Here is a 20,268-nt window from a genome sequence, read left to right as displayed (position 1 = left end):
ACCTATATAACCACCTATATAACCACTATGCTGGTCAAGAATCAGAACATTTACCAGCATTCCAAAAACCCCTCCTCATACTCCTTCCCAATCCATTAATCTTCTCTCCTCCCCAAAGGTAACTGTTCTAATACTATTAGTTTTGCTTGTTTCTAAATTTTACACAAAATGGACTCAAGGAGTTGATATTCTTTTGTTCCTAGCTTCTTACAGTCAACATTATGTTTATAAGATTTCATCTATATTGTAAATAACTAGTGTTCATTTCCATTGATATACAGTATGCCATTATATGACCATACTACCATTTATCTATTTACTGTTAGACATTTGGATTTTTTTTGAAGTTTGGAGATACTGTATATAATTCTGTTAGCATTCTGTTCAGGATTGCATACATTTGTGTGGTTTTATACCTAGAAATGGAGCTGAGTTAGGGATCAGTTTTAGTAGATAATGGTTTCCAAATTGGTTGTACAAATTACACCTCCCCTAGCATGTATGAGATTTCCTGTTAATGAACATCCTTACCACCCCTCAGTATCATCAGTCTTTATCGTCTTAGCCATTCTCTTTTATAGTGTTATTTTTTATTTTTGCATTTTCTGGATGACAGATGATATTGACTATTTCATGTCTATTAGCCATTTAGATTTGATCTTGTGAAGTTTCTGTTCCAGTCAGTCTCTGAGCTGGTTTTCCTTTGATTTATCTTTCTCTTAATGATTTATAGGAATCATTTATATAGTCTGGATAAAGTCTTCTATGGTAAATTCTTTTTTTCTTTAAAATTGTTCATAGGTGGAATGAATGGCTGAATTACGATATATACATTCCTGATCTTCCTCGTGCTGCTCGACTTTGCCTTTCCATTTGTTCTGTTAAAGGCCGAAAGGGTGCTAAAGAGGTAAAGTATCAGAAAGAATAGAAATATTCACTCCTAAAAACCCCTGAATATACTGCTGATTGAATTTTTCAAGAAATGGATATTTTTTCCCTTACTTAAAAATTAATAAATCAAACATTTAAAAATAATATATTTATTTAAAGATGAAAACTTAGTAGAGCTTCCAGAATTTATATTATGATGAATATGTCCTCAGTTCATACTGATAAAACTTTTAATGTGCACAGTACAGTAACTACACGTAAATATGTCGTTTGCTTTGATTTATATTTCCCGTTTATAATTTTTAAAATATGTGTACTTTCAAATGGGGAAAATGAAACTACACTTGGAAAAAAATTAACGTGATTTGTTATAGATACAATTTAAAAGGCAGTTGTTGAATTCTCCTTTCTGGCAAAGAAAAGTATTTTGAAATGCATTTTATAATTTAATCTACAGAATAGTGAACATTTCTCTGTTTCTTAAGGAACACTGTCCATTGGCCTGGGGAAATATAAACTTGTTTGATTACACAGATACTCTAGTATCTGGAAAAATGGCTTTGAATCTTTGGCCAGTACCTCATGGACTAGAAGATTTGCTGAACCCTATTGGTGTTACTGGATCAAATCCAAATAAAGTAAGCTTTTTATTATCATAAATTAGATTATTTTTTCTTTTTTATGTGTGTGACAGTCAAGTATAATATGTATAATAACTTTTGTTCCATCTCTTAGGAAACTCCATGTTTAGAGTTGGAGTTTGACTGGTTCAGCAGTGTGGTAAAGTTTCCAGATATGTCAGTGATTGAAGAGCATGCCAACTGGTCCGTATCCCGTGAAGCAGGATTTAGTTATTCCCATGCAGGACTGGTAAGGCGAATCGCAGAGTTTTCCTTAAGTATCAGTCATAATCAGTACATTTGCATCCTACTTTTACTCTTTGAATGGAAAAGGTTTCATGTGTTTTAGTTACACTAGCATTAGTATTACAGACTCTAGAACAGTGTTGCAATAGAATACAATTCTGTATGCTAATATTTTTTCTGCAGTCTGCTTCTTAGTTTAGCCTGCCTCATTTAACAAATATTTTATTTAATACTGACTACACATATATATTTACTACACAACAGGTTGTTGTTCAGTCACCCAACCATGTCCGATTCTTTGTGACTCCATAGACTGCGGCATGCCAGGTCTCCCTGTCCCTCACCTTCTCCTGAAGCTTGCCCAAGTTCAAGTCCCTTGCATCGGTGATGCTCTGATGCCCTCTTCTCCTTTTGCCCTCAATCTTTCCCATCATCAGGGATTTTTCCAGTTAGTCAGATCTTCACATCAGGTGACCAAAATGCTAGAGCTTCATCTTCAGCATCAGTCCTTCCAATGAGTTTTCAGGGTTGATTTCCTTAAGATTGACTGGTTTGATCACCTTGCTGTCCAACGGACTCTCAGGATCTTTTCCAGCACAACAGTTTGAAGGCATAATTCTTTGGTGCTCTGCCTTCTTTACGGTCCAGCTCTCACAACCGTACATGACCACTAGGAAGACTGTAGCCTTGACTAGACGAAACTTTGTCAGCAGAGTGATGTCTCCGCTTTTCAACACACTGTCTAAGTTTGTCATAACTTTTCTTCCAAGGAGAAAGCATCTTAGTTTCATGGCTGCAGTCACCATCTGCAGTGATTTTGGAGCCCCCCAAAATAATGTCTGTCACTGTTTCCATTGTTGCCCCATCTATTTGCCACAAAGTGATGGGACCGGATACGTGATCTTAGTTTTCTGAATGTTGAGCTTTAAGCCAACTTTTTCACTCTCCTCTTTCACTTTTATCAAGAGACTCTTTAGTTCCTCTTCACTTTCTGCTATAAGGGTGGTGTCATCTGCATATCTGAAGTTATTAATATTTCTCCCAGCAATCTTGATTCCAGCTTGTGCTTTATCCAGCCCAGCGTTTCTCATGATGTACTCTGCATATAAGTTAAATAAACAGGCTGACAGTATACTAGGTGACATACTCCTTTTCCTATGTGGAGCCAGTCTGTTGTTCCATGTCCAGTTCTTCTGTTGCTTCCTGACCTGCATACAGATTTCTAAAGAGGCAGGTCATGTGGTCTGGTATTCCCATCTCTTGAAGAATTTTCCATAGTTTGTTGTGATCTACACAGTCAAAGGCTTTGGCATAGTCAATAAAGCAGAAGTAGATGTTTTTCTGGAACTCTCCTGCTTTTTTGATGATCCAGCGGATGTTGGCAACTTGATCTCTGGTTCCTCTGCCTTTTCTAAATCCAGCTTGAACATCTGGAAGTTCACAGTTCACGTATTCCTGAAGCCTGGCTTGGAGAATTTTGAGCATTACTTTACTAGCATGTGAGATGAAGGCAATTGTGTGGTAGTTTGAGCATTTTTGGCACTGCCTTTCTTTGGGATTGGAATGAAAACAGACCTTTTCCAGCCCTGTGGCCACTGCTGAGTTTTCCCAATTTGCCAGCATATTGAGTGCAGCACTTTCACAGCATCATCTTTTAGGATTTTAAATAACTCAACTGGAATTCCATCACCTCCACTAGCTTTGATCGTAGAGATGTTTCCTAAGGCCCACTTACTTCACATTCCAGAATGTCTGGCTCTAGGTGAGTGATCAGACCATCATGATTATCTGGGTCATGAATATCTTTTATGTATAGTTCTTCTGTGTATTCTTGCCATCTCTTCTTAGTATTCCTTCTGCTTCTGTTAGGTCCATACCATTTCTGTCCTTTATTGAGCCCATCTTTGCATGACATGTTCTCTTGGTATCTCTAACTTTCTTGAAGAGATCTCTAATCTTTCCTGTTCCATTGTTTTCCTCAGTTTCTTTGCACTGATCACTGAGGAAAGCTTTCTTATCTCTCCTTGCTGTTCTTTGGAACTCTGCATTCAGATGGGTGTATCTTTCCTTTTCTCCTCTGCCATTTGCTTTCCTTCTTTTCACAGCTGTTTGTAAGGCCATCACATCCACTAGTTTTATTGACCACAGTGCTTCATAAGGTCCATTTGACTTCACACTCCAGAATGTCTGGCTGTGGGCGACAGGTCACACCATTGTAGTTATCCAATTCGTTCTTCCATGTGTTGTTTTGGTCTCTACTTGATCTTGACACAGTAGGTACCAGGTAATAAAGCTGTGACCTGAAGAGACCTCTACTGTTTATAGTGTGCTGGTGAAGATAGGCCTGAGACTGGTAAAAGCAGAAATACAAGATTACAAATTATGCTGAGTGCCATTAAGGAAATAATAGTGTGTCGAGAATAACGAACTATTTGGGGTGAAAGGATAGTGTATCTTGGGCGCAGGAGTGACCTCTCTGGGATAATAACTTTGAACTTGAAACCAAGGTGTACATGTGTTGTTAGCTGGGCCTAGAAGCAGAGGAAATAGCATATCACAGTGGTCTATGCTGGACTTCCCTGGTTGCTCAGTGGTAAAGCACTCAAATGCCAGTGTAGGAGATGCAAGTTCGATCTCTGGGTTGGGAAGATCCCTGGAAAAGGAAATGGCAACTCACTCCAGTTTTCTTGGGAAATCCTATGAACAAAGGAGCCTGGTGGGCTACAGTCCCTGGGGTTGCAAAGGACTTGGACATGACTTAGCAGCTAAACAACAATAACAACATAGTCTCTGCTGTTAAGCAGTATATATAAAATGGAGTTTAAATATTGATCTGTTTGTCTGATCTTGGCTGTAGTTTTAGAACCACAATGTAACTGGGTTCAAGGATCATAAAGTCTCCCTTATTGTTCAAGGCAAAAGTGTCATTACTGAGAGAATAGAGTATTTTTGTTCTTTGCTGTCTCTTTTCCCAGGTTCCTAATTTGTCACCTTTTTCTTTGGCCTAATTAAAGATTATAGATAGACCATTCAATGAATGTGGGTCCTGAAACATGCCTACCCCCAGTAATAGCGCACCCAGAGGCAGTCTGGAATCCTACACTTAGAAACTTTATTAGTTTAACTTTATTATTAATAGTTGTATTCTCAGTAAGGAGTTTACCAAACTTTTGTAAACAGAATAATAATAGTGATAGTAATCTTCCAATCTGTGTACTTTCAAAGCTATGTACAAAATGTTTTGTTAAGTAGAAATTAATTTAAAATCATTTCTGAATTCTGTCATTTACTACAAGTACAATTAGCTTTTTTGACATTAAAAAAGGGATTCTCTTGCTTGAAAAATGTAACCGCTACTTTGTACATTTAATTCCTTGAATATATTTAACATATATTAAGTGCTTACTATGTACTAAATGCCATTCCAATTACTTTTCACATATTCCCTCATTTAATCTTAAAAGTAGCCTCAATGAAGGTAGGTGCTATTTTACCTCCTGAAGTGAAGTGAAGTCGCTCAGTTGTGTCTGACTCTTTGCTGCCCGTGGACTGTAGCCTACTAGGCTCCTCTGTCCATGGGATTTTCAAGGCAGTAGTACTGGAGTGGATTGCCATTTCCTTCTCCAGGGGATCTTGCCAACCCAGGGATCAAACCCGGGTCTCCCTCATGGTAGGCAGACACTTTACCATCTGAGCCACCAGGGAAGTCCATTTTAACTCCTATTTTACCAGAACAGAAAAGGTTTAAGGAGTTTAAATAAGTTATCCAATGTCACTGTTAAATAAGTATTAAGTCTCTTGCTCTTAACCATTCTAACTTAGATAAAAAGGATAATAACCTTGATTCTTTAATTTTGAAATTAAGCATTTCTATAAAATGTCTGTTAACTCTATCCAATTAGTTATACCTATAAATTAACTGAATTACTGGAATTAGGTCACATACTTGAAAACTCATTTATTTCCTATTTTATTCATATTTTAGTCATTGAACTCAGTTTGCCACAGCCCATTTTAGCTTTTGAGTTTCCTTTTTGAGCAGTTCTAAGTTTTTTAAGGATTGATATTTTATGACATTTTCTTCCTAGAAGAATTTTTTTTTATTTCAAAGAAAAACTGTTTATTTTTGTAATAGAATAAAACTGATTCTGTCTTTCAATCACCATTGGATCTATGGAAAACTTTCATAAATCTAAGTAAGATACAACAATGGGATTCTTAGTTTTCTTGTATCTTAAGACATTTTACTATTTAATCATTATTCATTAATTAATTCCAACTATGCTAAAAATATATATATAATATGGAAATATAGAAGGATAGAATAACTAGGATGATACAGTAGTGAGGTAAATCATCACTTTCACATCATCCTTCAGTCTTATTTCAATGCTCAGTGTTTTCCATCATCTTTCCAGATGCATAAAGAAGTCTGCAGACACCATCTTTAGTCTTTTGTTTTGTTAGTTTTTAGGCTTTCATTGAACACTGTTAATAATTTAGAATTTTCCCCTTTCCACTCACAGTGCAAAGAGAAGAAAACTTGACAGAGAAAAATATTTCACAAGTATTAAATCAGAATTTGAATGCAAAGAAATGGATAATAGTGCTTTAAAGCAAAGTTTCTCAACCTTAACACTGATGACATTTGGGGTCAAAAATTCCTTTGCTGTAGGGACTGTCCTGTTCATTACACGATGTTTAGCAGCATCCCTGGCCTCTATATATGAGATGTCAGTAATATCACCACCACAACTTGTAACAATCATAAATATTATGTGTCCCAACACTGTCAATGGTTCCTGGGAGGTAGATGGGACAAAATCACCCCAGTTGAGAACCACTACTCCAGACTTAAATGATGATGTTAAAAGTGATCATATTAAGTGAAACATCAGATGACACTATCCTAGATGAATTTTCTCAAACTCAAGAGACAGTGAGTGAACAGTGTATCTCCAAGGACAAAAAATGACTAACTCAAGTTAGTCATTCTGCAGCAATGACTTTATCACACAATATGTCTTAGTAAGAACCTGGACCACAAAAAAATTAAAAAATAAAAAAAACCTGGACACCACATCTTTTCCAGTATTCTTTTTAACTTTTGTGATGTTGTGCACCAAAATTTACTTTGTAAGTAGCTAAATGCTACTGGAAGGAAAAAAGTAATATAGAAAAGTTTTAACTTCTTGGATTGATTATTCTGATTGATATCTGTAAGTATAAAAAATAGAAATGTTTTGCACTTATGAAGCAAAGAATATGGTTATCTTCTCTTCAAAATTATGAGTCATCAAAGTTTTCAAAAGTATTGTATTTTAAAAATGCAAGTATGAGAAGAAAAACCAAAAGTAATGATAAGCTAGAACTTAGGAGATACATATTTGAAATCTGGAATCAGTATTCACAAGATGGATATGTTTCAGGCTCACACAGGACAGTAGATTAGCAAGTTTGTTTCATTCAACATATGTTGCCCATTTTGGATTATAAATTTGTTTTTACTATGTTTAAATTCTTATTAAGATGTCTATTGTATTGTGTATACCATATTTTATTCTTCTCTAAATTATTAAGTAAAAGAATAAGAGTCCGTTGGAACCCAAATGATTAATGTTAATGACTACTTTTTCTGATGAGTTGAAGGTTAAATATTTATTCTTTTACCTGGACTATTACAGTAGCTTCCTATCTGGTCTCCCACTTAACCCAGAGCAGCCAGAATAATAAAATTATAAAAGATAAATCAAGTATTAAAACAGTATTTATCCTGTAAATAACTGTCACTAAAAGTAAAATCCAGACCTTTTACCCTGACCTGCAAATTCTCCATGCTGTGACTGTGACCTCCTGTCAGTCCTCGCCCTCATCTGCTGGACTTCAGATGCACTGGTCTGCACCAAACTCTTTCTGTCCGGGGGGCACTTTGACTGTTTCCTTCTTCTGTGGTAATCTTTCCCTGGTCTTTGTGTGGATGGTTCTTTCTTGGCATTTGAATAACAAATTAATGTGTTCTTAGAGGCCATTTCTGAACACTCAGTCTAAAGTAATCACCCCGTCCTTCTCTGTCACATCACTCACAGCATCTGTCTATGTTGATTCTCCAATAGCTTTATTTGTTCATTTAATTTTCCACTATAATAGAGTCTCTGTTAATACAGGGTGTTTTACTATTTTCTGAGCCCAGCAGTAAGAATAGGACCAAATTATACAATCCATGTATTAAACATTTGTTGAGCGAATATGTGCCGGTAATATTTTGTTATGCTGTTGGATAAATTAACAATATTTAAATATATAAAAAACCAGGGGCTCCCCTGATGGCTCAGATGATAAAAGAATCTGCCTGCAGTGTAGGAGACAAGACCCAGTTTTAATCCCTGGGTCAGGAAGGTTCCCTGGAGAAACAAATGGCTACCTACTCCAGTATTCCTGCCTGGAGAATTCTGTGGACAGATGAGCCTGGAAGGCTACAGTCCACAGGATCCAAAGAGTCAGACACAAATGAGTGACTGACACTTTGACTTTTTAAATAAAAACCAAGTAGCATGGATGTCTGCTTTCATCTTTAGCCATTAGGAATAAATAAACCCATCCTAAATGGCATGTGTTTTTATCATATATTAATGTGTTCATAATTAATGTGACTAATATATTTGTATTTAAAAGGAATAAATACATTACTTGGAATCTTGGAATTACACCAAAAGTTATGGTATTTTCATTTTAGTTTCCAAAATTCAGTGTGTGGTATTTTAAAGTGGGTTGTTGTGTTTTGTTTTGTTTTGTTTTGTTTTGTTTCCTGTTTTCCCCTTATTTTTACTTTTGAAATTGGAAAATGTTGCAGTGATTATAAGGATATATTTAGGCAAGGGTTATGAAAGAATTTAAACTAGTTCTCCCCTATCCCTGAAAATAAAGTCTTATAATGAGAATAAACTTTTTCAACAGTTAATAATCAATGTAAAGTTTATTGAAAGTTAATCTTTTTTTGCAGAACACTCATAAATCGAGGGAGAGGGTTAGGAAATATGACAAAGAAAATTATATAAGATGTTACTTTATTTTACAGAGTAACAGACTAGCTAGAGACAATGAATTAAGAGAAAATGATAAAGAACAGCTCCGAGCAATTTGTACACGAGATCCTCTATCTGAAATCACTGAGCAAGAGAAAGATTTTCTGTGGAGCCACAGGTAAGTGTTAAGATAGAGTCTCTATTTTTTCTATTTCACAAGACTTTGGCTTGATCTTGCCATGTTTCTGCCGTTACCTATTAGAGTAAATAAAGCATAATTTACACTTATTTTATTATAAGCATTATCCTTTTTTAAATTATGGATGTAGATCAGTATTTCTAGAAAATCATGATGCATTGGTACTAAGCTTGTAGATTGAAGGCTTTTTTAAAATTCTAAATCCTTAACATGACCTTTTCTTAGATTTGGTTTTTTGGTTTTGTTTTCAAATAAAATTTTAAGATCCACCCCCCAAAAATACCTGTAGTTTTAGACCCATTTAATTGTGATTTAGTTAGCCTAGATATTTTCCATTTTTAAGAGTTCCTTCCATTTTTCATATTTTCTTATGCTTCCTGAAAGTAATAATGTAATCTCCTATTTTTACTTTTGAAGAAATTACCCTACAGCTTGGTATGTGTACACTGGTTTATTAAATAAAGTTGCAGTGCATTTCTGCAGAAAGTCCATTTAAATATAAGTTTTGTCCACTGACCACAGTAGAAGTGGGAACTCTTCCCATGGTTCATGATTAATAAGAGAAACTACATAAAGAATGTTATAAATTCATAATTTTTCCTAAGTAGTTGTCCTCCATTTGGATTTTCCTTTTGTCTTCCATGCCATTTATAACTGTCTATAAATATATATAGGTGTAGCTATAGTGTTAAACAAAGATTTGTTTTGATTTTAAGAAAGGCTAGTCATGGTAAGAAATTTTTTAAATGTTTGGAACTTTTTAGAGATTGCATAGTTGAAAATTTAGACATTTAGGTCTTTTGGATAACATGTAAGAATGTTTTTTATTTTGTCTTGTCTTTTCCACATAGACACTATTGTGTAACTATCCCCGAAATTCTACCCAAATTGCTTCTGTCTGTTAAATGGAACTCTAGAGATGAAGTAGCTCAGGTAAATGCATGTTTGAAATTACTGAATAACTGTTACACAAATTTGGTATGTCGTTCAAATTGTTTTCTCTCAGAAAATCTGCATAAGTGTAAGAGATGAAATAGACTGTGTTTTAAATTAATTAATAATGATGTATTAATTAATACAGATGGTCCTCAACTTACCATAGTTCAACTTAAGATTTTTTGACTTTATAGTAGTGAGAAAGTGATATGCATTCAGCAAAAACTGTTTCAAATTTTATATTTTGATCTTTCCTCAGGTTAGCAATATGTGGTAAAATAGTCTCTCCTGATACTGGGCAGCAGTAGTGAGCCACAGCTTCAGTCAGCCAGGTGATCATGAGGGTAAACAACCAGTATCCTTACAACTAGTCTGTACCCATACAGCCGTAATAAAATAGGCTTTGTGTTAGATGGTTTTGCCCAACTGTGGGTTAATATAAGTGTTCTGAGAATGTTTAAGGTAGTCTGAGTTAAGCTATGATGTTCAGTAGATTATGTGCTAAATGCATTGAGCTATTTTCAACATATGATAAGTTTATCAAGACATAAGCCCATTGTAAGTCAAGGAAGATCTGTGTGGTAAAGAAAAATACCGTTTATGTAACTTTCACTGAAAAAATTAATTAGAATTAAACATTTTAAGCACTGAGTTCATCAGGGGGGCTTTTATCTAATTTTACAGTGAGAAATTAAGACAGTGTCTTAGAGGGCTCATTCACAACTATTTTTGCTTTTTAAATATAATTTATTATCTCACTCATACACAGATGTACTGCTTGGTAAAAGATTGGCCTCCAATCAAGCCTGAACAGGCTATGGAGCTTCTGGACTGCAATTACCCAGATCCTATGGTTCGAGGTTTTGCTGTTCGGTGCTTAGAAAAATATTTAACAGATGACAAACTTTCTCAGTACCTAATTCAGCTAGTACAGGTAAAATAATGTAAAATAGAAAAATAATGTTTTATTTTAAATCCATGCAATTTCCAAAAAATGCTGTATTAGCTGGTTTTATACTTTTGTAAAAATCAGTTTTATTAACAGGAGTATCTATTTTCTTCCTAAAAATTTTTTTCTTTAAATTCAGCCGTGAAGAAACTTACACTGATTGATGTGGCTTTGTTTTTATGTATGTTTTTACTGACATAGGTACTAAAGTATGAACAGTATTTGGATAACCTGCTTGTGAGATTTTTACTCAAAAAAGCATTAACTAATCAAAGGATCGGTCACTTTTTCTTTTGGCATTTAAAGTAAGTAAAATTATTTTTCCATTTAATTCTTTATATAAATATTACTTGTATTCTAATGTATAATGTATATATGTATTAATATATACTTCTGTATTATGTATCTACTATTGTTTTTGTTTGTCCAGAAGAGTTTTCCATACTGAAAGTATATTGTACCAGTGAACTTTCTCAGCTTTTTCTCTGTAACATTAAATAAGCAGTAAAATTAAAACTAAATTTTATACAGGAATGAGAGCTGAAATATTTTTAAAGACTTTGATTCTACTTTAAGAAAATTAAAATTTGCTAGGTCTAGATTAATGTTGCAATTGATTTCACTGTACGTGTGGATTAAGATATTCCTTAACCCTCCCCCCCAAAAAAAATCTTCCCTTGGAATGCAGAGCAATAATGATGAAACCTTACTAGAAAATAAGATAATTAAGAACAAAAATATTTTGCAGGATTGATATATCTACTACACAAAGTTAGAGGTCATAAACCATGCATGTTTTTATAAATTCAGAAACAGATTTATAATTAACATGTTTTTTTTTTTTAATGTTAAATCAAAAATTGAATCTGGAAGCTAGGTTTAAAATAACTTATATTCAGGCACAGTACAGAAAAGGGACATATATGTCAGAAGAGTCAAATAGTGTTCACTGAGTTCTTCATTCCCTCCCTGTTCGTTTTTTTATTTTTCTGCCTGATTTCCTTTTTTCATGTTTATATATTTTGTGCTAAGAGTAGTAAATGAAAGGTAGTTGAAATAAACCTAAAATTCTAGGTTTTTAAAAATTTATACTTTCAGGAACTACCTGAAACTCTTTTAATTGTTTTGCTCTTAAAAGATAGGTTTTATAATTAGTTAGTATATTAGTTAATATTAGTATGATTATAACATTTTTTGAATTTGGAAAATGGGTTTTCTTATTTTCATACAAAAGGTTCTATGTATACTCATTTACAGTTCTCTCTCTCCCTCCCTCCCTCCCTGCCTCTTTCCCTCCCTCCCTTCCTCTCTTGCTTTCTTGTTCGCTTGCATTGATCTTTTAGATCTGAGATGCACAATAAAACAGTTAGTCAGAGGTTTGGCCTGCTTTTGGAGTCCTATTGCCGTGCATGTGGGATGTATCTGAAGCACCTTAATAGGCAAGTTGAGGCTATGGAAAAGCTCATTAACTTGACTGACATTCTCAAACAAGAGAAGAAGGATGAAACACAAAAGGTATGTGACTCTTTAGTATGTTTTTGAGACTCCTTCATTGCAGTAGAGCAGGGTTATTTGAGAGCCCAGTATATATGCCTTAGAATTAGGCAGTTTAAGATTTTGATCCAAGCAATGTAATGTTAGACACATTATTTAGTCTCTTGAGATTCGTTTTCCTCATCTATAAAATGAGGCTAATACATTCCTCATAGGATTGATGTGAGAATTAAAGCAAACCAGATACGCAAAGTACCTATCATAGTCCCTAAAACATGGAAGATGCCCAGTAAATATTAGTTCCTTCCTCTTTACATTCCTTTCTCTTTTATATAGCCCTTTTTAATATTCTTTTCCATTATGGTTTATCACAACATACTGAATATAGTTCCCCATGCAGTACATTAGGACCTTGTTGTTTAGCCCTAAGTGTTTAAATTGATTTTTCCTTACTCTGTGTCATTTCTTTTCTGTTAGTAACGACCCTGAAAATGAGTGAAAAGAAATTTAGTTCCTGTATTTCTAAGTTTAAAATGGACTCATTCATGCAGTGAATAGCTCGCACATTCAAGTCATCTACAGTCTAACTTAGTGTAACTTGGTGTGACTTTACATCTTGTGCAACTTGGTTACACAAGATGTAAAGGTTTCTCCTGACCTTTTCCTCCTCCTTATTCATTAATCAGTCCAACACATCCTACAGTAAAAAGTGAGACTATTCCTCACTTCTAGGGAAATGAAAAAAAGAAAATTCCAGTTTATTAGGCGGTCCCCAAAGGACAATGTAAATTAGTAGTACTGAATAAATTTTTTCAACATCATCACTAATATAGCTTGAAAAGAAACAACTTTAAAAGAAAGTTAGTGTATTAATCTAAATATCAGTATGTAACTGAGTTGATTTTATTGCAGTTGTAGTATGTAAGTTCAAATATAGGTTACTAGAAAATAATTGTACTGTTTTTGCTGCTGGACTTGTGAGTGAGAAGAAATTAGACTGCTTTGAAATAATAAAATTTATTATATTGTAATTAAAGTAAGAAAAAAAGAAATTAGATACTAAATTTGTAAATTTATTCTTCTAAAATGAAGTTTTCATATGATTGGTTGGCTGTGATACAGTAGACTAAAAAAGTGATTGAAAAAGGATGTTTCTTTCCAGCTATGTACTAGAACTTAGTAGCATGAGACTTTTCCCAACAATCTCCTAAACCTTCTTTACTGAACAAAGAATGTGGTGTTTTCTGAAAAGCTTAAAAGTCAGACTATTAAGCTAAGCTAACATGATGTCTCCATAGTTTTTCCTCTAGAAGAAAGATCCGCCGACCTTTTCTTAAAATATCAGATAGTAAATATTTTAGACTTGGCAGGCCACACAGTCTGTTTTAACTACTCAACTCTGCTATTCTAGTGTAAAAGCAACTATCAAAGTGAATAGATGTGACTGTGTTCCAATGCAGTTTGACTTAGAAAACCAGGCAGCTGACTTACAAGCCATAGTTGACCGTGCTTTGATCTAGAGCCAAAACATAGCCTCTGTCAGGATACAGTACCTTCTTATAGGGAGGTAGCTCTCACCTCTCTGCCTGAGTTGTGCTGCTCTGTGTTATAGAATGTTATAGAGACCCTTCTAGTTAGAATGCAGCCAGTCCAGGATATGGATTCAAAAATTACACACTAATGAGGCTCCAATGGGTAAAAGATAACTAGCAGTTAGTTTTACCTTTTATCAAGTCAATTTCTAACCATGATTATGCTTATCTATCAGGTACAGATGAAGTTTTTAGTTGAGCAAATGCGGCGACCAGATTTCATGGATGCTCTCCAGGGCTTTCTGTCTCCTCTAAACCCTGCTCATCAGCTGGGAAATCTCAGGTAAGGAACTTTATTGGCAGTTTTATTGATATATTTAAACACATATGTTCTCTGCAGAAAATCTTGAAAAAAGTCAAAATGTCCATAATAATCGTATTCAATAATATATGCATCTTTTTCCTTTTCCTACCCTGCAAAACAAGAGTAATAATATTTTCTTAAGTTCGGAACTGCATTTATTCAGAATGAGTTTTTACTGCTTTAACAATAGAATTTAAAACTTTCTATGGCCAGAATTTGTGATATCATTGGATAAGAAACAGAATGTAATATCTGTAAAACTAATGATATATACCTATATTTGTGGAAAATTCATATTCTATGTAGTAGAAATTTTTAAGCTTTTGTATGTATTTTTTCTTTATATGCCCTTAGAAATTATTTCATACATAAAACTGAGGAGAAAGTTTAAAATTGCTATAACAGTTCAAAAAGCTATACAGTATATGTATTTTGAAATAAATTGAGACTATAAAGAATAACAAAGCTAAGGTGCCGAGTAAAATTTTCAACTCTGTTAAAGGCTTGAAGAGTGTCGAATTATGTCTTCTGCAAAAAGGCCACTGTGGTTGAATTGGGAGAACCCAGACATCATGTCAGAATTACTCTTTCAGAACAATGAGATCATCTTTAAAAATGGGGATGGTAAGAGTATTAATGGACTTATGATACATGAACTTAGCTATATTTTTATACACAGGATATTTATGAACCATGAAGATTATTGAAAGCCATTTAAGGAATATGCATGTGGTAAAATTAAGCAGATGTCTTAACCTTTAGAATATGTATTTATAATTCTTGAAATGAAAAGATGTATTAGGTTTAGAATCAGAAGGCCTGAAAATCATTTTGCTTAAATGTATATCCATTCACTCCATAAATATTTGAATGCTAGGCCCTGAGGTTGTAAGAATACACAAAACAGAATCCATGCCTTCTTCGAGTTTATAGTCTAGCAGGGAAAAGAGAGATAATGAACAAATAACTAGAGAAACAAAACTACAACCTGGTAGATACAGTCTGCTAAGGAGTCATAAAAGAAGGTCCTAAGTCATTTGGAGAATAGGCTGTGGAGGAATATATTTTTATATTTTATATTCTATATACATTTGAAATATATCATAGATAGGTTTTCATTAGGAAATGACCTTTCAGCACTGAATTCTGTTAATCCAAATATTTTAATATAAACATTCAAATTTAAGGATTCAGAAAAATAAGTAATTTATATATTTTAATTTTTTTGTGAAATATGTGTGCACTTATCCTACATTGTTATACAGATGTTTTTATGCAGATACTTTAGAAATGGGTTAAAAACTCAGGTTATTGCTTCCTTACAGATTATTTTGAAGAGCAAATATAATTCTATATGTTTTCTGTTTAAAAACATTGTGATGATGTGATACTCAGATTTGTGCTTGTGGCATTAAGTGGTACTGTATATATTATTTGAATTTCAGATTTACGGCAAGATATGCTAACCCTTCAGATTATTCGCATTATGGAAAATATCTGGCAAAATCAAGGTCTTGATCTTCGGTAGGTAACCAGTAAGGCAACATGTATGTTGAAAGTTGTCCTGAAAAAGTAAACCATTAGTAAATATTAATTGTAAGCTATATTAATTAGAAAGAATATAGTCATATCTATAAATAAATGTATAGAGTAATAACTAACACTAGTTGAGTCCACTGTGGTCCTTTCCATTTGTCCTCTTCTTCCTTGGCTCAGAATGGCTAATGAGATTCAGCTAAGTTAGAACTGTCTCTGATAAGCTAGTAAAGACTCTGCAGTTGCCTCCATACTGTCACTAACAGTCTTCCCTTGGTATCTGCAGTGGATTGGTTCCCAGACGCCTGCTGATTCTAGAGTCCATAGATGCTAAAGTCCCTATATAAAATAGCATAGTATTTGCATAAATACTTTGTATACTTTGTCATTTCTGTATACTTTGTCATTTCTAGATTACTTACAATACCTAGTATCACTAAAGGCTGTGTAAATAGTTGCCTATGTGTAGCAAATTCAAGTTCTCCTTTTTGGAACTTTCTGGATTTTTTTTCCCCCAAATAATTTCCATCTGCAGTTTGCTGAAGCCAAGTAGCCAGAACCCACAGTTGGGGAGAGCCAACTGTATTTAGGAACAGGGCATAGGAGACAGGAGACACAAACGGCCCCAATTTTCATTCAGAAGTTAAGAATTTAAAAGAAAGTTTCTTTCATGGTATTAATTTTCTAATTCTAAAACTTTATAAACTCTTTAATCTTGACTCAAACTGCAAATTAGTGACTGTGCAAAAAAGCATCTGAAGTTAAGCTAGCTATATTATTGAAAAGTAAGATGGATCTTTGGAAAGTTGTTATGTCTTTTAACTTAAGTAAGTTTAAATTTAAAGTTTAATTTTTTAATAATAAGCCTTATAGGATTATGTAACCCTTTAGAAAATCCTTATTGGATTATGTAACCCATTATGTAACTATGAGCATGTTTAATAATAATAAAATTAAAATAAGGAAAGATGGTCAGGAGTACCACCTTAAGAAATTCCTATATTTACCAGAACAGATAGAAGGAAAGATCATAGAAGAAAAATGATCAAAAGGGTAGGAAGACCAGAGTAAGTAATTCACAGATCCCAGAAGAGGGGAGAGAGCTACAAACAATTTACAGTATCAGTTACTTCAGGAGTTTAAGAACATAAGGACTATGAAAAAGCCTTTAGATTTGATGATTCATGGTTAGTTTTTAGAAGAGTCAGTAGAATGGTAGGCACAGAAATTAGGCTACAAGGAATTAAGTGAGAAAGTGAAAATAAGTTAAACTATTACTCTTTTAGGAATTTAAGAAGTAAAGGAAAGATGGAAAGTAGCCTATGAGAACAACAGAGCAAGAAAAACCATACTTTAGTACTTAGATACTTTTTTCATTATCTCTGTAAATCTTCACATCTCTGTCCTTGAGACTACTTGTCCTTTTTTATATTCTGTGTGGTGAATGGGAAGTATCCCTAAAGCACTTCTGCCTCACGTCAAAGTATGCTTACATCAAGGAAAAAGCATTGGTTGGTTATTTGAGCTGTGAGGTAAACTAACTGCTTTTATCCTGGAACATCATTTTGACTTAAAGAACAACTAATAGACAGAATGTGGTTATTCAGACATGGATGTTTGGCAGACATTTTCTTGAGCATGAACAATTCCTTGAGCGTGAACAATATGAGACTCTTCAGAGAGAACAACTGACAGCATTTGTTGTCAAGGATCAAATTTGAGCTTTCAAGCAAAAATTAGAATTTTGAGAACCTTGTATCTACTGCTGTGAGCTTCCCCCAAATTAAAGATTTTTCTGATGAGATCAGTGACAATGTTAGCACCTGTAATTTTTTTTTTCAGTTGATATAATGAAAAAAAGTACCATAATTTGAAAGATCTCCATATCTGAGTGAACTGTCTTCCAAATAATGTAGGATATTACTAAGTCATGTATGGGTAAACGTTCCATTCAGAGGCAAGATGAACAAATGGGTGGGTCTTCATGTTACAGAGTGTGAAAATGGTTTCACTTTCCATACTGCAACTTGAAAAACTATCACTTATCAAGTTTTAAAACAGTGTAAAAGAAAAATTATCTGAAAAGGCTACTACAATACTCCTTTTTCCAACTACATACCTGTGTGAGGCCAGATTTTCTTCATATGCTTCGGTTAAAACTTTGCATAAGATTGAATACAAAGGCATACATGAGAAGCCACCTCGGTGCTATTAAGCCAGACATTAAAGAAATTTGAAAAAATGAGAAACAATATCACTCTTCTAAGGGTTTTTTGTTTGTTTTGGTTTTTAAGGTTTTTCTTTTGTAAAAGATAGTATTTTTATGTAAAGAAATATAAATATTACTTTAGATGAATTAACAAATATTGAAATTTTTAAGTTTTAATTTCTAGTGTCAGTAGATATAACCCACATAAATAACAGCTCTTTGGTATCCTTGATGATTTTTAAGAGTTCAAAGGAGTCCTGAAACTAAAAACTTAAGAACTGATACCTTAAGGTATCATTTAGATGTTCATTAAACTTCTTTAAGTTCACCCATATTTTTAAAGTCATAAATGTTTATAAACTTTGAGTTGCCACAGTGATCTTCATGCTTAAGTATAGTTAAATGCTTTCACAGTTGAAGGTTACAGTAAATGATGGCAGATAATTTGAGGATTTTTCTAGGAATGTTTGTCATTCTGTAATAAAAGAAAATTAAAACTAGATTAAAGGAGTAAGGGTCCTGCTTGACAAATTTGCACATAGAATATTCCTTTATTAGCCCGTTAAAATACTTGCTGTTTTGGGGAGCACCCTTCTATTTGCTAGACGGAATGCCACTTGATTCATGAATCTCCTAATGAAGCCAATTAGATCTTCACATTAAAAAAGAAAAAGATAAAATATTTGCTGTTTTAAAATCTCATCAACTAATTGCAAATGTCTTGATCCTTTTTCAGAATGTTACCTTATGGATGTCTGTCAATTGGTGATTGTGTGGGACTTATTGAGGTGGTGAGAAATTCTCACACTATAATGCAGATTCAGTGTAAAGGAGGCCTGAAAGGTGCACTGCAGTTCAACAGCCACACACTCCATCAGTGGCTCAAAGACAAGAACAAGGGAGAAATGTGAGTTTATTATCCTTTTCTTCCATGTTAATCCAAGTTTTTGATAGATAAAATTTTTAATGGTTGTATATATGTCGAGTTAGACCAGAAGAAAAAATTGTATTTACTTTGGAAAAAGGTATCTTCAGCCTTTGAAATGTTTGAGGTTACTGCATTTAAATGATCAGAATTGCTTATAATTTGGTGAAATCCAAGAATCTAAAATCTGTTTAAATTAACATTAAATTAATAAAAATTAAAATGAAAAATTTTACTCCCAATTCATTGTTAAAATGATTCAAAAATTTGACTTTAATGACACACTAAGTATTTTTTCACTATAAGAATTATGCTTTGGTCAGAGAATATCTAGAAGTTTTCTTAGAAATCTTTGATAACTTCAGAATCCTAAAGTTCATCAGAGTTTTGAACATAATTACTTCCTTCCCCTAATGTCAGTGATTGTTTTCATTGTTTTAATACAGTCTTTATTAGAGACTCTGACCAGCTTGGACTGGATCATTCTGTACGTCCATACTGACGCATGCTTATTTCTGTGTAGATACGATGCAGCCATCGATTTGTTTACACGGTCGTGTGCTGGATATTGTGTTGCAACCTTCATCTTGGGAATTGGAGATCGTCACAATAGTAATATCATGGTTAAAGATGATGGACAAGTAATAGCTTCCTCTTTTTAAATATATTGACATTCTTAAATTTACTAATTTGGGACATTGTATTTCTGCATTTGTCAAACTAACATAATTTCTTATTTTTGGAAGCTGTTTCATATAGATTTTGGACATTTTTTGGATCACAAGAAGAAAAAATTTGGTTATAAACGAGAGCGCGTGCCGTTTGTTTTGACACAAGATTTCTTAATAGTGATTAGTAAAGGAGCCCAAGAATGCACAAAGACAAGAGAATTTGAGAGGTAAGCTGAAGAAATCAAAAGCGCAAGCTAAAGAATTCTTGTTAATATGCAATTGATATTTTTCAGGCAATTTAAAATAATATATGTTGTATTAACATTGTAGCATAAACTGAATATTTCATGTGTTTATTGTGTAATGCTGTGAAGGAAATGGAAAGAAAAACCAGTTTAACTTACTGAATTAGTTAAGCCCTAAAAAGGAAGTGATCTTTAAACTTCTTTGTACAGTAAGTTTTTCTTTACTGCTGTTTAAAAATTGGAGTCCACCTTCTCTGTATTAACAAATTATGTATAGTGTGCTACATACAATACTTTTTAGTCATACAGTGTGAGGAATTCAGTCAACCATGCATATCATGTTTGTTCATAATTCTTCTTACCACCTTGTGGAGTATCAGTCTATCTGAAAACCTTAATGTACTTTTAAAAACCTTTTATAAAATTATC

At 33.6% G+C, this 20,268-nt stretch overlaps 1 protein-coding gene across 5 annotated transcripts in view; it reads left to right on the top strand.

The window, feature by feature from the left end:
• Window positions 1-20,268, top strand: part of PIK3CA (phosphatidylinositol-4,5-bisphosphate 3-kinase catalytic subunit alpha) — an 89,749-nt gene that overhangs the window by 60,677 nt on the left and 8,804 nt on the right. For all 5 annotated transcript variants that reach the window (XM_015092541.3, XM_060393449.1, XM_060393443.1 and 2 more), the window contains 14 exons: window positions 802-907; window positions 1,377-1,529; window positions 1,627-1,761; window positions 8,833-8,957; window positions 9,830-9,911; window positions 10,684-10,848; window positions 11,065-11,168; window positions 12,207-12,378; window positions 14,126-14,232; window positions 14,756-14,877; window positions 15,699-15,777; window positions 18,735-18,905; window positions 19,447-19,564; window positions 19,670-19,821. In XM_015092541.3, the coding sequence (XP_014948027.1) occupies window positions 802-907; window positions 1,377-1,529; window positions 1,627-1,761; window positions 8,833-8,957; window positions 9,830-9,911; window positions 10,684-10,848; window positions 11,065-11,168; window positions 12,207-12,378; window positions 14,126-14,232; window positions 14,756-14,877; window positions 15,699-15,777; window positions 18,735-18,905; window positions 19,447-19,564; window positions 19,670-19,821 (1,791 nt within the window). The remainder of the gene's footprint in view (window positions 1-801; window positions 908-1,376; window positions 1,530-1,626; window positions 1,762-8,832; window positions 8,958-9,829; window positions 9,912-10,683; window positions 10,849-11,064; window positions 11,169-12,206; window positions 12,379-14,125; window positions 14,233-14,755; window positions 14,878-15,698; window positions 15,778-18,734; window positions 18,906-19,446; window positions 19,565-19,669; window positions 19,822-20,268) is intronic.

Source organism: Ovis aries, chromosome 1 (assembly GCF_016772045.2).
Source record: "Ovis aries strain OAR_USU_Benz2616 breed Rambouillet chromosome 1, ARS-UI_Ramb_v3.0, whole genome shotgun sequence".
In the NCBI taxonomy this organism is placed as follows: Eukaryota; Metazoa; Chordata; class Mammalia; order Artiodactyla; family Bovidae; genus Ovis; species Ovis aries.
The sequence above is the reverse complement of the archived record's forward strand: the minus strand, read 5'-3'. Positions and strand labels throughout refer to the sequence as shown.